At 38.4% G+C, this 15,814-nt stretch overlaps 1 protein-coding gene across 2 annotated transcripts in view; it reads left to right on the forward strand.

Annotated features, from left to right (window-relative positions):
• The window catches only part of LOC126473882 (uncharacterized), a 69,497-nt gene that overhangs the window by 38,451 nt on the left and 15,232 nt on the right, over positions 1-15,814 (forward strand). For both annotated transcript variants that reach the window (XM_050101218.1, XM_050101219.1), the window contains exon 2: positions 2,603-2,723. In XM_050101218.1, coding sequence (XP_049957175.1) covers positions 2,612-2,723 — 112 coding nt within the window. In that variant the 5' untranslated portion in view covers positions 2,603-2,611. The remainder of the gene's footprint in view (positions 1-2,602; positions 2,724-15,814) is intronic.

Raw genomic sequence — 15,814 nt, forward strand, 5'->3', positions numbered from 1 at the left:
TGATTAAATAAAAAATATCCATTGATGGCCTTCACACATTCATAACTATGAAACTATGAGACCTACAATTATGACAATTATGTAAAAATCTGATCCAAAAACATTTGTTCTGGTCTGGCCTCTGTGGGCAGTGGCAGTGGTGATGTGGGCATGAGTTGTGCTTGTGTGAATATATGTGAGCGAATGTTTCCTGTTTTTGAAGAAGGCCTTTTGGCTGAAAGCTCAGTTGTATGTCAGTCATTTTGTTATGCCTGTCTGCTTCTTAGCATCTCCTCTGTATGGTGTGTTGCAATCTGTCCTTTTCATAGTACTGTTTTTCAACACAAAATTCACTATCTATAGTTTATACATATTTGGTGATATTTTGCACTCAAAATATAACTAAATTATCCACCATTGAACTTAAAACTTTTTACACTATCCAGAGGTGAATACAGGGGGTTGGGGTTGGGACCATGGATCTGCAGCCACTCCCATCCCCTGGAACTACACATATTTCTTCTTAATAAAAAATACTTTACAAAATAGCTTTCAGACTTAACAGGCTCAAAAATTTCTCACTTTTATAGTTGGTAATTTAATAGAGTAGGAAAACTCTTTTGTTTATTTTAGGGAATAGTGATTCAAAAATTATACCAAGTTTCTATGAGATCAGTCCCCACACACTGACCAAAATCCTGAATTTGACTCACAAGGGGAAGGCCTCAGACACGGCCAACCGATTCGGCCCAAATTTGGCAGATCACTTGTGTACAACCCAAAACGAAGGAACCTAAGACATTTCCAGTCAATACCCCCACGTTTTTGAGAAAATCACACCTAAAGGTTATGATGAGCAATTGACCCAAAATTGGTGGGATAGATAGATAATTGTAAATAGAGCATTTTTCATCATCAGGTATGGGGTCCGAAAATGCATACTTTTCCAGAAATAGAGGAAAGAAACTTTTACAACTGCCACATCTATACCCACATCGTAAATGCTTTTCGCTGACAGCAGCGATAGTCATCAGCATGGTAGCTCAGTGTGTTCGGTCAGAGGGTTAGCTGCCCTCTCTAATAAAAAACTGAGTTAACGGCTCAACACTGACCTTGAACAGGTGTCACGGGACATCCGCACCAAACAAGTAAATCGAACAAAACAAGAACAATAAAAAGTAGCGCAACGGCCAAGGTAACTGTCTGGGATTCGGAGAACCCGGTTTGAATCTCAAAGAAACCTAAATCTCGAAGAAACCTAGCGGATGTTCTTCTTTTCGTTTGTATTTTTCCATATCTCAATTAATAGTGATAGGAGGGTTAATAAGGTAAGTAAATCAATAAGGAATGATGATATTAAGGTAGGCAAATAAATTTCTCAAACACCGAGGAACAGAACTGCCTGCTTCCGGTAGTGCGTTGATAATGCATCTGTCTTGCAACACTTTTACAAGCCAAACCACAGCGTCGATAACTTCCTGCTTGCCATCATCTGTGACAGGCTCCCAACTATATATTACAGCGCTAGTGGGAAGGGTGTACATCCTCCATTATTCAGATTATGCACCTGAAACATATGACACAACAAACAATAACTAGTTACTACGGCATAAACAGACGAGCTAATTACTACAAACTACATACAATACTCGTCATATGTTACTTACAGAAGAGCACTGTATTCATTCACAAAATGTATTTCATTCGGCGCATTAACGATGGAAAAATCACTATATTTATCCGCGAGGTTCGTGGCAGCCTAATGACGGAAAACAATTCTTTCTGATTGACTTCTATTAGGCTCGTGCTGGACACCTTCACTTTTCCAGGTGCACAACTATGATATGACGAAGAGGCAACCGGGACGACATAACTCTCCCCGCGTGCATTCTGTCCCGTGCCTCGCTGTAAACAAGCGTCGCGCGGTTGGCTATCTGTGATCCCTCATGAGGAATTCTCAGCACTCTTACTCGGAGTTGTTTTCATGTGACAAGGCTTAAAACTTTAATACTTTACTAACTAGCAGCGTTTGGTAAATTAATTTGCCTAACTTATTATTATCATTCCTTATTGATTTACTTGCCTTATTAAGCCTCCTATCCCTATCAATTGAGATATGGAAAAATACAAACAAAAAGAATAACATCCACTAGGTTTCTTCGAGATTCCAACCTGGGTTTTCCGATTCCCAGCCAGTTACCTCGGCCACTGCGCTATCGGCACTGTCGGCGTAAGACGTTTACCATGTGGATGCAGAAGCAGCAGTTGTAAAAGTTTCTTTCCTTGATTTCTGGAAAAGTTTGCGTTTGTGGGCCCCATACATGATGATTAAAAATGCTCTATTTACAATTATCTATCGATCCCTTCAATTTTGAGTCTATTGCTCGTGATAACCTTTAGGGGCGATTTTCTCAAAATTGTGGGGGTGTTGACCCAAAATATCTTAGAGTCCTTTGTTTTAGGCTGTAAACAAGCGACCTGCCAAATTTGAGCCAAATCGGTTGGCCGTGTCTGAGGCCTTCTCCTTGTCAGATACTAACCAGTTTCAACACTTTAATTTGACACTTTAATATTCTCATATGCCAAGAGTTCTGTCTAAGCTAATTGGAATGATCATTTGCAGGGGTATAAAATGCTTTTTGAAGCATGGATACTTTTCCTACTTGCTATGACACTTCCTGATGCCATCCTGGGAATCACAACATCTCAGCAGAGTTTATCAGCAGTAACTGCTTCATCAAAAGGTAAAATATTTCAGTGGTTGTTAACTAGTTATGGATTTCAGAAATGGTACATTTATTTGTGTAAAATATGTTTATAAAGTATGGTACATTTAACAACAATATGGAAAGGATAGATTGCTTGTCACCATATAAATGGGCCAATGTGTCATGGAGAGGTACAGTGAAAAACACTGCTACAGTATTAAATTTCTTGGACAAAGTCATTCTTCTGCAGTAGAAAACACACACACACACACACACATTCAAACAAGCACAAATCAGACACACATGGTTACTGTGTCAGGGCCCTGAGACATTGGCCATGTGTGTGTGAGTTGTGCTTGTGTGAATATTTGTGTGTTTTCTACTGTACAAGATGGACTTTGTGTGAAAGGTTTAATATTTTAGCAGTCTTCTTAATTTCACCTCTCTGTAACTCAACAACTCCTCTGTATGGTGAGAAGCAATCTATCCTTTCCATATTGTTATTCCATCTTGGACTGTCCATTGTTTGTTATGGTACATTTAAATGTGTAATATACAAAATAGTACATCCTTTAGAAATAAGTTTTTCATCTTCATAGGCCTACATCTACATCATCATTTTCACCCATACTAGGGAAACCATTGTGAAGTGCATGACAGAGGTTACCTCCCATTGTACCAAATATAAGCATTTCTTCCTGTTCCGTTTCCATAAGGAGTGCAGGAAAAATGACATCTTAAATACCTTCATGATAATTTATGGACTTATATCAAGGGACTTTATATTCCCAGATCCCTTGCTTAATATTAGCTCTTGAAATTGTGTAATCAGGCTTTCATGGGTAATTGTCATCAGTCTCAAACATATATCATTTTAAGCTTTTCAGCATTTCTTTGATGCTCTCCTGTGACAATTCAAGCTACCATTCTTTGTATATGATCAACGTCACTTTTAACCCTGTCTTGTATAAATGCCCTTACACAAAATTCTAGGATGGGTTGTGTGAGTGTTTTGTGAACCATCTCTTTTTAGAATCATTGCATTTTCCCAGAATCCTAGCAATGAACTGAAGTCTGCCACCTGCTTTACCTGACACTGAGCCTTTGTGATCTTCCTATTTCACATCCCAACATATTGCGTATCCCAAGTATTTGTATGAGAGAACAGATTGCAGATTTGATTCATTGATATTACACTTGCAGTATAGCTACTCCATTTTTGCTTTCTGTGAAGAGCAAAACTTTACATTTTTGAACATTTAAAACAGCTAATATAGCTTTGCATCACATTAAAATCTTGTCAAGAACGGATCAGATTTCATTTTCAAATGACAGAGCACAGCAGTCAGTCATCCTTTTCTTTCAGGTTTTATTAGACAAATCTAGATTGTGGCTAGTGCCTAGTCATTATTAATGCACTATTTCATGGTATCAATGCATGTCCTAGTACAAGACTGATGTATTAGGACATGCATTGATACCATAAAATAGGACATTGATAATGGCTAGCCGAAATCTAGATTTTCCTATTAAAAACTGAAAGAAAAAGATGACTGATTGCTGTGCTCTACCAACTGAAAGTCATATCACGGTCGTTGAGTGCACCCACATTCCTAATGGAAGATAATTTGATGATCAGATATTTGTGCAGCTTTTTTCAAATACTCTGATAGAATCTGATAGGATGTGAATTATAAAAGAAGATGATCGAAACTGTACATTTTTGTAGTAAGTTTTTAAAATTAGCAGATATTTAGAGAAATCAAATGAACATATTTCACAGCCAAGGATTAGGTACCAATTTTGAAAATTCGCCAACAAAGAAACTATCTTACAATGATGGGCACCTATATAACAATGCTTTTCCACACTTCTGTCATTTCACATCTTATTATTGTTTTACTTATTTGTAATTCCTGTATCTCACATTACATCAGTGAATGTGAAAAGCATGTCACATGCAGAAATAGAGGCACAAAAGTAATCACTTCGGAAACACACATGAACTTCATGAAATCAAGAGGTGCATACAAAACCTTCAAATAGGCTTTTCTTGAAACGTAGCTTTGGTGTAAATGATACGCTTCCATGGCACTGTCATTCAGAAGCTTCCATTCTTTACATTATTTAGAGTAATCTAACATATGATTCACTCACTGGCCACAAACAAAATCTTTAGATGCCACTTTTGAGCTAACATTCCTCTGAGTTGTGTGAAAGATAGACTACAGATCTAGTTAATTATGTAATTCACAGCTGCTCCAAATCTCCCCTCCCCTCCCTCTCCCTCTCTACCTCTTATGAACCATAGACTTTGCTGTAATGGGATGACTGGAGTGTTTTTACAATACAGATGTTCCTGTCTTATGTGCAACTACATCAGATTGTATCTGCAGGAAGACCAGCATAACATATGGTTCTTGGTATGGGGTAGCAGCCTTTTTATTAGCTGCAGGGACAACAATTTAGATAATTACTGGTATGGCCTTGTAACATTATCCGACAAGGCCACACTTTCTTGTTAATGTGGCACAGTTGAAAGCAAGAGAAAACTTCAGGCATTACATTTCTCAAGGATGTCGGCTGCATAGTTCAATGGTTACAGTATGCTCCTGGATAAAACTGCAGCTTGTAAACAAGAGATGAGAACTGCAAATAAATCAAAAGAAAATTATGGTGGTATTAAGAGAAACCAGAAATTTTCACAGCATACTCATCATAAACACATGGTAGAAGGGCTAAGATTTGCTCACTAAGAATGTTAAACTAAACATTCTGGTTCATTTCCTTGATAATCTGAATGAGTGGGGTCAAGTTATGGTGTGAAAAACATCCAAGAAACATCGGAGAACCATCTCCAGCTTGTCATGTTGGACTGAGTGTGTTGACTGCAGAACTATGTTTGAAGGAGTGTGTTGATTGGGAAACTTTATTCATAGTGTGGTCATGGACATGATAACTCCTCTCTGTCATCCTGAACCGCCTCCAGCTTGTCATGTTGGACTGAGTGTGTTGACTGGAGAACTATGTTTGAAGGAGTGTGTTGATTGGGAAACTTTATTCATAGTGTGGTCATGGACATGATAGCTCCTCTCTGCCATCCTGTCACATCTCCATATCAACCCACTTTACTGTGCTGATTCTACACAACTGAATTAATTTCACAACATTTGACTACAATGATTTACATCTGTGGGCCACCTGGTACAAGTGCTACACCATTTGCAACAGGTCAAGATGGCCAGTGTGCTCTCTGAAGGGAGTGGGCCTGGACCTATGGCAAAGAGGAGTCACATGCCTTCCTCACACATTTGAATAGTATCAAGGCAAGTACTAAAATGAAGAAAGAGAGCAACATGCAGCTGCTTTTCCTGGATGTATCAATAATTAAATGTGTGAAGGAACTGTGATCTATAAAGTGTACAAAACGTCAACAACAACAGATTAACACTTACATAAGAAATTAACCCATCATCCAGAGATTCAGCACTTACAGATGACTTTCAAGGAAAATGTTTACTCTAAATGTAATAACACTGTGACCAAAAAGATTTACAGGACTAATGAAGAACAACAGATGCCTATGGAGAAAATTTTCCTCCTCTCTACAAACAAAATTACTGATACTTTTAGAACATGGCAAAGCAGGGACTGAAAATGAAATCATTAGGAAAATAGATGAATTTGATAGATATGTAAAAGATGTATATCAGTCATTTATTATAACTGATGTGTATAGGATCCCATGTAATTGTCACTAAGCATATACTGGAAACAAGGAAGAAAGACTAACACCCATTTAGACAAACACAAGAGAAACTCTTGATGTGGGCAAGTTGATAAATCGGCCATAGTGGAAAATGCTTTACTGTGTAGAGACCAAGAAATAAAATTTGATGAGTTTGATGTTTAGCCACTGTCATCCATGCTTGTATAGAGAGGCACACACGACACCAGCATCTTGGACCAGAATACAACATCATATGGGATGCAAGCAGCAATCGGGAGGGGGTGGGCGAGGGGAAGGGATAGTATTATACGAGTGGGGAGAGAAACGAATACTGTCTGGTGCAATGTGCAGGGACTGGACTGCCAACAGGTACAATATCAGGATGTTGTTCAGCAGGGAGATGGGGAAAAAAGGAATGTATCTAGAAAGTTGTTAATAAATGTCTGGAGTTTGGTTTATACTCCAATCAAATATGCATGGAAGTTGTGATGTACCTATAACTAAATTCTAATAGAGAATACAACATAAATTTGGAGCATTCTCTCAACGATGACTTCAACTACTCTCACTGCAAACAATGGCTGCAAGAAGTAGCGAACATTGCTGACCACACCAAAAATACAGTAAAATGGAAGAAATATGTGTGATACAATGCTAGCACCCAAATGCTACAGACAGCCACTAAAGGACACCAGTGACCACCATCAACACCAAAGTAAGTGTCCCTCCTCTTGCGGCTACTGTGTCAGTTTGAAAGGAGGCATTTGCTCATGTACACACCTGCAGAATGTAGCTGGTTGCACCATGCATGAAGAAGTCTGTATAACATTCATTGTAATGATCACTCACCAATGCCCAAGCAATCACGGTTGATGACACAGCTACTGCAGATACTAAACAACTCACGGAGTTAGTTTCGTGCAAGTGTAAGAGGGTGACTTACACCATTTCTTTTATGACTGACAACACATCAGGAACCACATTCTTGGTGGACATGGAGTCAGACCTCATTGCATTGCCTCAACATAATTTTAAGGCAACAACAGGTGGCTTCTGCCACTAGTGGAGGTGGCTTCACTGCATGAGTACCTTTGTTTCCACGGCATTTTACAAGACTTCCCAGAACTAACACAGCAATCAGTGTTAAAGAGGACATGCACGCACAACAGGGTGTTGTCCAAATCACCAGTGGCAGCAAAATCTTGCCAACTCACACCAAAATGTTTTAGCAACTACAGATGACATAAATCATCAAAGAAGGACTGATTTGTGGCACCTTCAGACAGTCAGTGGGCCTTGCCTCCCAATAATGTATTCTTTTAAAAAATCCGCCAATGGGCACAATCCTGCAAGAGCTGTCACCAGAGCAAAATCAGCAGGCACATCTCAGCACCATAAGGTACCACTGAAACGCCCATGGCTTGTTTTATGCACTTGTATGTGGGCCTGGTATGTCTGATACCAATCTCAGGCAAACACAAGGACATATTGACAGTCTTAGCATTAACCAGAGGCCATTCCCATCATGGACATCTCAGCCACAACATTCACCAGAGCCCTTATCATGACCTGGGTTCCGAGATTTGTAGTGCCTCAAACCATAACAACCAATTGTGGGAGATAATTCGAGTCTTGGTCATTCCACAAAAAGCTCATACATAAATGTGACTACAGCCAACTCAAAACCATCAGCTGCCATTCTGCAAATAGTGAGATGTTAGACAGGTTCCACAGAAACATCAAAGTGGCCCTAGTGTGCAACAACAGCCAGTGGACTGAATCACTACCACTAGCACTGTTAGGACTAAGGACAGCAGTAAAAGAGAAACTGTACTGCTGCACACCACAGGTAGTTTACAGGCAACAATTACAACTTCCCACCAAGATTGTCTCTACTAAGTCACAGCAACCTCACTCTGAAGCTCATGACATAATTCAATCAACTGCTGTAAAAACGGATGGCACAAATACATCCCACTGAGCTGCAGAATCATAGGGACAAAAAAGTCTTTGTACACAAAGAGGTACAGTCAACACCATGAGTCTGGCTGAGAGATGACAGAATGTAAACTGTAGCCAGCATACACGAGGTTCTACAAGGTTCTCCAAAGCGGTGTAAATACCTTCAAAATAGAGTGAAACAGTGGAGAAGAGCCTGTGTCAATTGAACAAATCAAACAGACACACATAGAACAGGCAGCCAGAGACCAAATACCAAAGTCTCAGTGCTGACTCATCCCAGCACTGAGAGGCTATATCCCTACCAACCTCAAATGTCCTCTGACTCGAAGAACAGGGTGAAGTTTTGTTCATTCCACAGACTTGGTGGAGGCAGCCAACACCATTGCCGCTACACACAGCAGTTGTCACGTGGGCTGGTAGAGCCATGAAGTACCTGTTCCCTCATATTCTCAGTTCTCCTTATTTCATAAAGGGGGAGGAGGGGGGGGAGTCAGACTGGTGTAGAGACCTCAGCGTTCGATACATCAATTTTGAACAGAGTGAGTGTAATCAGTGCGATATCTTTGCTACTCAGTGAACATCTGGTATGTGAGTTTTAAACTTCACATACATCACTAGCTGTGTAAAGTACATGTACCAAGTATTAATAATAAATGTCTCCTGTTCACTTTATCTTACAATCAATTCTGTGCAAAAGTTATTCTGTACCTTTAACTATTAGGTTGGAGGATAAGTTTGGAGTGTTTTTGTTTTGCATGTTGGTATTTCAGCTGCTATGGGTTTATTTATTGATTGTCATTTTTTTATTTGTAGTTCACTGTTGCTATTTGAGTTTACATATTGTCATTTTGTCCTTTGGTGATAGTGAGTGGGAGCTATGGACGCTAGAAAATGGAGTGCCAAGTGGAGCAATTGGAAAATCTCCAACATATTTTTCTGTTTGAGATCAACAGAGGGATTATAGCAGCAGTGGCAGCATTTGTCCCATGTGTGGGGATAATGCCATTGGACAAAGCACAGCAAGAAAATGGTTTTCTCATTTTAGGGAGGATCGTTTTGACATTAGTGGCTCTCCATGTTCAGGAACACCTTTGTGGTTTGAAGGAGGTCATTGAAATGCATCAATCTACAATGATCCACTTGACAACTGGAAAATGTGATGAACCGTGATCATTCCACCATCATGCAACATTAGCAAGCACTGAGGAATGTTCAAAAACTGAGTGTATGGGTCTAAGGCAAAGTCACAAAAATCAGCAGGTGGCTTGGCCATATGGGCATCATTGCTTGCTCAACATCAGTTGCCTCGTGAACAACATGATCATTCCTACACCATATTGTTACCATTGACAGGAAACGGTGTCTTTATGCTAACACAAGAAAAAGAAAGGAATGGCTGAGCATGAACAAAGCACCAACTCCTTGTACAAAGGCCTGCACACATTCACAAAAGATAATGTTATGCATCTGATGGAACAGCGACAGTGTAATGTACTACAAATTGCTTCCTCGAGGAGTAACCATCACTGCTGACATTTATTGTCAACAACTAAGACATCTTGCAGCTGCAATCGAAGAACTATGACCAGGAAGACTGGATGAAGTGATGCTACTCCTTGATAACATCTCCCCACATTCTGTTAGATTGACAAAAAACACTGTAAAGGAGTTGGGTTTGGAATTCATTACACACCCACATTATTTACCTGATCGTGCACCCTTTTCTGCTATCTGTCAAACAACCTTCAAGAAACTTCCTTTCAAGATGAAAATGCATTCTGAACATGGCTCAACAAGTTCTTTTCCTCAACACTACTTGATTTCTACAGTTGAAGAATCAAAAAGTTACCCCAGCATTGGCAGTCTGTTGTAAAAGGTGAATGAAATATATTACTGATGATTAAAGTCTCTTTTATGTGTATCTGTTGCATTTATAAAACTTACAGAAAAATGTAACAACTTATGCACAAATGCAATAGATTCCAATAACTCTCACAGTAATACCAAGACCTCTTGAAGTTTGTATCATGGGCAACTGCACTCAATAACTTACACATCCAATCACAGACTACTGCAATGTTATCCTGAAAGGCCTCTCTCAAGAAAGTGTACAGCACCTGGAACCGATTCTGAATGCCTTTGTTCATTATACATGTGATGTTTGACTCTTTGGCCATATTTCACCATCACATGCACAGATCCTTTGGCTGCATGCAGAAAAGTGCAGAGATTTCCATAAGCTCTGTATTCCACTGTCTTATCAAAATATACTGTCCCTCATATCTCTCCTCACCTTAATGTTCTTGTCTGAACAACATAGCAGAAGCACCCATTGCCATCAGAGCATAATCCTTCCTGTCCTACTCCATCATTCAGCCACTTTCTCGAAATCCTTCTCCTGAGAGAACTGCCCTGTCTGACATGTCAAAACTTACTGTGAAATATTTTATATAAGAAGAGTACACAAAAAGAAACACAATGGCAAAAATTTTACGGCTGAGATCCCTTGAAATTACTTTTAGAAAAATGCTGAAATTTGCCAAATTTGTGGCTCACCAGGCAGCTGGAGGAACGTATACCCCTGCTGTACCTGTAGCAGACAGTGCATGTGCAACATGGCAGGCACATATCCTTTGGTGATGGCACATCTTTAAACTGATTAAATGGCACAGTGTGACTGTAATTCGTTAAGTGAATTTTCTCTGACAGCTGTTCACAGTTACTATTGTTGTTGTTGTTGTTGTTGTTGTCTTGTGTCCAAAGACTGGTTTGCTGCAGCTCTCTGTGCTACTCTATCCTGTGCAAGCCTCTGCATATACCAGTACCTCCTGCAACCTATATCCTTCTGAATCTGCTTAGTGTATTCATCTCTTGGTCTCCCTCTGCGATTTTTACCCTCCACGCTGCCCTCCAATACTAAATTGGTGAACCCTAGATGCCTCAGATTATGTCCTACCAACTGATCCCTTCTTCTAGTCAAGTTGTGCCACAAATTTCTCTTCTCCCCAATTCTATTCAATATCTCCTCATTAGTTATGTGATCTACCCATCTAATCTTCAGCATTCTTCTGTAGCACCACATTTCAAAAGCTTCTATTCTCATCTTGTCCATGTTTCACTTCCATACATGGCTACACTCCATACAAATACTTTCAGAAAAGACTTCCTGACACTTAAATGTCTGTGCAATGTGATGTATAAATGTTAATGTACTACTGTAATTGCATCAATTGACTTGTCATATATTACTCATACACTGGCTGTATAATATGTAATCAACAGGACCAAATAAATATATAAAGTAAATAAATACTCAGTGTTAACAAATTTCTCTTCTCCAGAAACACTTTCCTTGCCATTGCCAGTCTACATTTTATATCCTCTCTACTTCGAGCATCATCAGTTATTTTGCTCCCCAAGTAGCAAGACTCATCTAGTACTTTAAGTGTCTCATTTCTTAATCTAACTCCTTCAACATGACCTGATTTAATTTGACTACATTCCATTACCCTCATTCTGCTTTTATTGACCTTCATCCTACATCCTCCTTTCAAGACGCTGTCCATTCCATTCAACTGCTCTTCCAATTTCTTTGCTGTCTCTGACAGAATTACAATGTCATTGGCAAACATCAAGGTTTTTATTTCTTCTCCCTGGATTTTAATTCCTATTCCAAATTTTTCCTATGTTTCCTTTACTGCTTGCTTAATATACAGATTGAATAACATTGTGGATAGGCTACAATCCTGTCTCACTCCCTTCCCAATCATGCTTCCCTTTCATGCCCCTCAACTCATATAATTGCCATCTGGTTTCTGTACAAATTGTAAACAGCCTTTCTCTCCCTGTATTTTACCTCTGCCACCTTTAGAATTTGAAAGAGAGTATTCCAGTCAGTCCATTGCTATTAATGCAGGTTTGCCTTTCCTTAACCTACATTCTATGAGAAGTCGTTGAGTCAGTATTGCCTCCCGTGTTCCTACATTTCTCCAGAATCAAAAACGATCTTCCTCAAGGTCAGCTTATACAGTTACTATTTGCTTGAATTTGCAACTCATTTAATATACATACCAGTAATTGATATCCAACCCCACTATATTTTCTGATAAATAGAGTAAAACAACCCTTAAAACTTTAACCGTGTAGTTATATAGCAGCTGCCGAACATTTTAAAGGCATTTGGGTAGACAATTTTAAAAAATATGGGACAAATTGTTCAAATCAAGAGGTGCCAGGACCACAACCCGGTGGCCACAAGTTTAACAAATTACACCCTTTATTACAAAGCTGTAATACAATTAATAAATAGTCCACATTCACATGTATGTAAGAATTATTTTTCAAATTCAAGTATCTCTTTTCTTAAAATGGGTGCAACATCTCCAGTGCAAAGATGACGCCAACAGCGGTCACCCTCAGGCAAATAACATTGAAAACACTAACTATCTGGCTATCTACAACAGAATAAACAGAATGTTAGCACCCAGACCATTATAAAACACTTACACCATCAATATCATTGTGAGGTAACTTATTTAAAAAAGAAAGACATTCCAAACCATAATAAATTTTAAATAACACCAGAAGACACCTGGAAGATCAGTTAAATCAATGAATGTTTCATGTTTATGACTATGCAACAGAAATCAAATTTACACAGTACCACAAACTGCAGATTACATTTAGGTAACAGTAATTCACTTGAGAACTGCAAAGTCCCACTAAGCTTAAACACTGGAAACAGTTAAATCAATTCATGTTTCATATTTATAATTGTATAACAGAAATCAAATTTACACAGTAGCACAAACTAAAGATTAGATTTAGATAGCAGGTATTCACTTAACAACTACAAAGCCACCATATTTAAATATTTTGAGCTTAAAATTTAAAAACAATTGAAAACCTTAAAACATCCAAATTAATGCCATTAGCAATCACTTAATATGACTACTCAGACAGGAGCCACCAAAACATTCCCAGTGCCAGTAAGCCTGATACTTGCATTCTGTCAGTATGTAAGGACAGGTGGTCACCGTGATCAATTATGTCGTGAAATCCAACTCAAATGACTCCGCCAAAACATTCCCAGTGCCAGTAAGCCTGATACTGGAATTCTGTCAGTATGTAAGGACAGGTGGTCACCGTGATCAATTATGTTGTGAAATCCAACTCAAATGACTCCACCAATCTCTCTCTACACCCATTCTGAAGCCAAGGTGAAATATACAGTGCTATAACCTCAACAGAACAGCACCTTTTCTACAGCAATGAGACAAGGCCATCCCCAATTAGGCAGACTCTGATGTTTGCTTCTGTACAAATGCACAGACACCAGACAGAGCTGAACCAACGACCGTGGTCACTTGTCATTACAAAAGGTAACCTGCAACAGGTTTGAGTAACTTCATTAGCACTGCTAATCACATATCCCATTCCACATAGCATTGTCGACAGCATGTATCGCCACACAAAAGTTCTCTGCCAGAAAAACCACCTTCGTGCTCACTTGGTGGTCTGGGTACATACACTGTGTTGAGACAATATATGAGTGCTCTTCAAACCTCTGCGGCACCACATGCCCCTCTCAGTGAGGCAAATCTTGCACTTAAGGAAGTTATTGCTGCCATCTACCACAGATCGCCTCAGTAATAATTAGCAGTTGCTTTTGCAGTATCAGTAAATGTTAACAATAGACATAAAATGATTTAATTTTCTTTGTGATTTCTTCATATATGCTTGCTAATAGCATCTGTCTTTGTGCATGTCCCAGAGTCTCAGAGTAATGTGGAATCCAATTAGTGTTTTCAACCTGGCAAAATGAAATATGAAGAACATGGTACATAAATGAAACCATGTGCTTTTCCTGAAGACCTACATATGCATTATTTATCAGTTAATTTCTTGGGCAATCATTCCAACAATGTCAATGTTTCATTAAAAATAGTGGAAACATCATAAGAAACAGACAATTCTGTAAATTGTGCTTTGAATTATAACTAAGTAACTAACTAATTGTTGTGATGGATAAAGTCCAGAACAGAAAGATAGTACCTTCCAAGGCCAAAGCAAATAGGTACAGTAATAACTTTCAGTGAAAAAGGAAAGGCTCTAAATTTTTTAGTTAAATGAAGGAGGGAGAAAACACTTAAACATAAACAGAGTGCAAACCTGGTTTCATTTCATAAAATCTGAACATAAATTGTGTAAACAGAAGAAAGATTTACACCAAGTACAAAATATGCACCAAAATGAAACTCATAAAAGTGAGAAAGAAAAATTATTCAAAAGTTTTAGAACTGCACATGAGAGTCAATGAATTACTTTCAAAGTAGATCTCCAAAAGTGGGCATTCTGAATTAAAACTAAGATAAATATTATTTATTACAAGGCTTCTTTGATCTGGTTAAACAGATTCAGGAAATTATATGGAAACGGAAGTTGCAAAATTACAAAGTTTATGTCAAGTAAACACATAGAGCAGATATCATTTATATGTATTACTACAATGAAATTCTGAGCTGATGCAATGCTTCTTGTTGACCTATAAATACTGCATATAAAGCCAATCACTCAGGTTTTGTGCAAACTGTACTTTGTCGTTTCGAGCAAAAAACGACGGAGTAGGTTGTGGAATTGACGAATGCTATGACACATTCCTTTATATCTGTCCTCAGGAATATCAAGGCAAATCAGGACCAAAAGTAAAAAAGAGGACTCTTTATGCACAAATTTCTTGTAATTGCCATAGAAAAATCTTGAAAAATGGGAGACAATAATTTTCAATGTTACACCCAAAACGTCTTCTTACCATTTGCAGAAAATAATTCACTGCTTTCATTGGACTCCTGGCATGGACATACTGACAGCTCTGTCTTTAAGAGGATGATGATAGAGACTGTAAATATAATTCAGATTCCAGCCAGAACTAATAGTGTAATTCAACCTCTCAACAACAAAAAGTTTCAATAGTCTAAAGCATTTGTCAGAAAATTGTCAGGCAATATAATTTCCATTAGCTCTTTGTCATTTTAGGTTTGTCTGTGGGACAGTATTGTTAAACTTCAGTCATTTCCACACTGTCAGATGATTGTTACACAGCACAATATGCAGAACAGCAGCCATGACGATTTGTCCATGACTTATTCCATTCCAGTTTTGTGTAATTAAAATTAGTAATTACTGTGAAGTGCCTGAATGCATTAATTTTACTTTCACCTGGTGTGCCTGGTGTAAGGAAAATGTTTGTTTTCATTGTCCAATAGGCGCTTTGCATAAACAAGAAACTGTTTCATTGTTAGCAAAATATGCATTATTCTAACGTTATCATAATAACTGTCCTTCTGGAATTGTTATAAAATATTCAATGCCAACAAATTAAAGTTCTGATTGATGGAAGTCATATGTAATATAATATCATACACTGTTTGCGTAA

Source organism: Schistocerca serialis, chromosome 4 (genome assembly GCF_023864345.2).
Source record: "Schistocerca serialis cubense isolate TAMUIC-IGC-003099 chromosome 4, iqSchSeri2.2, whole genome shotgun sequence".
Classification (NCBI taxonomy): Eukaryota; Metazoa; Arthropoda; class Insecta; order Orthoptera; family Acrididae; genus Schistocerca; species Schistocerca serialis.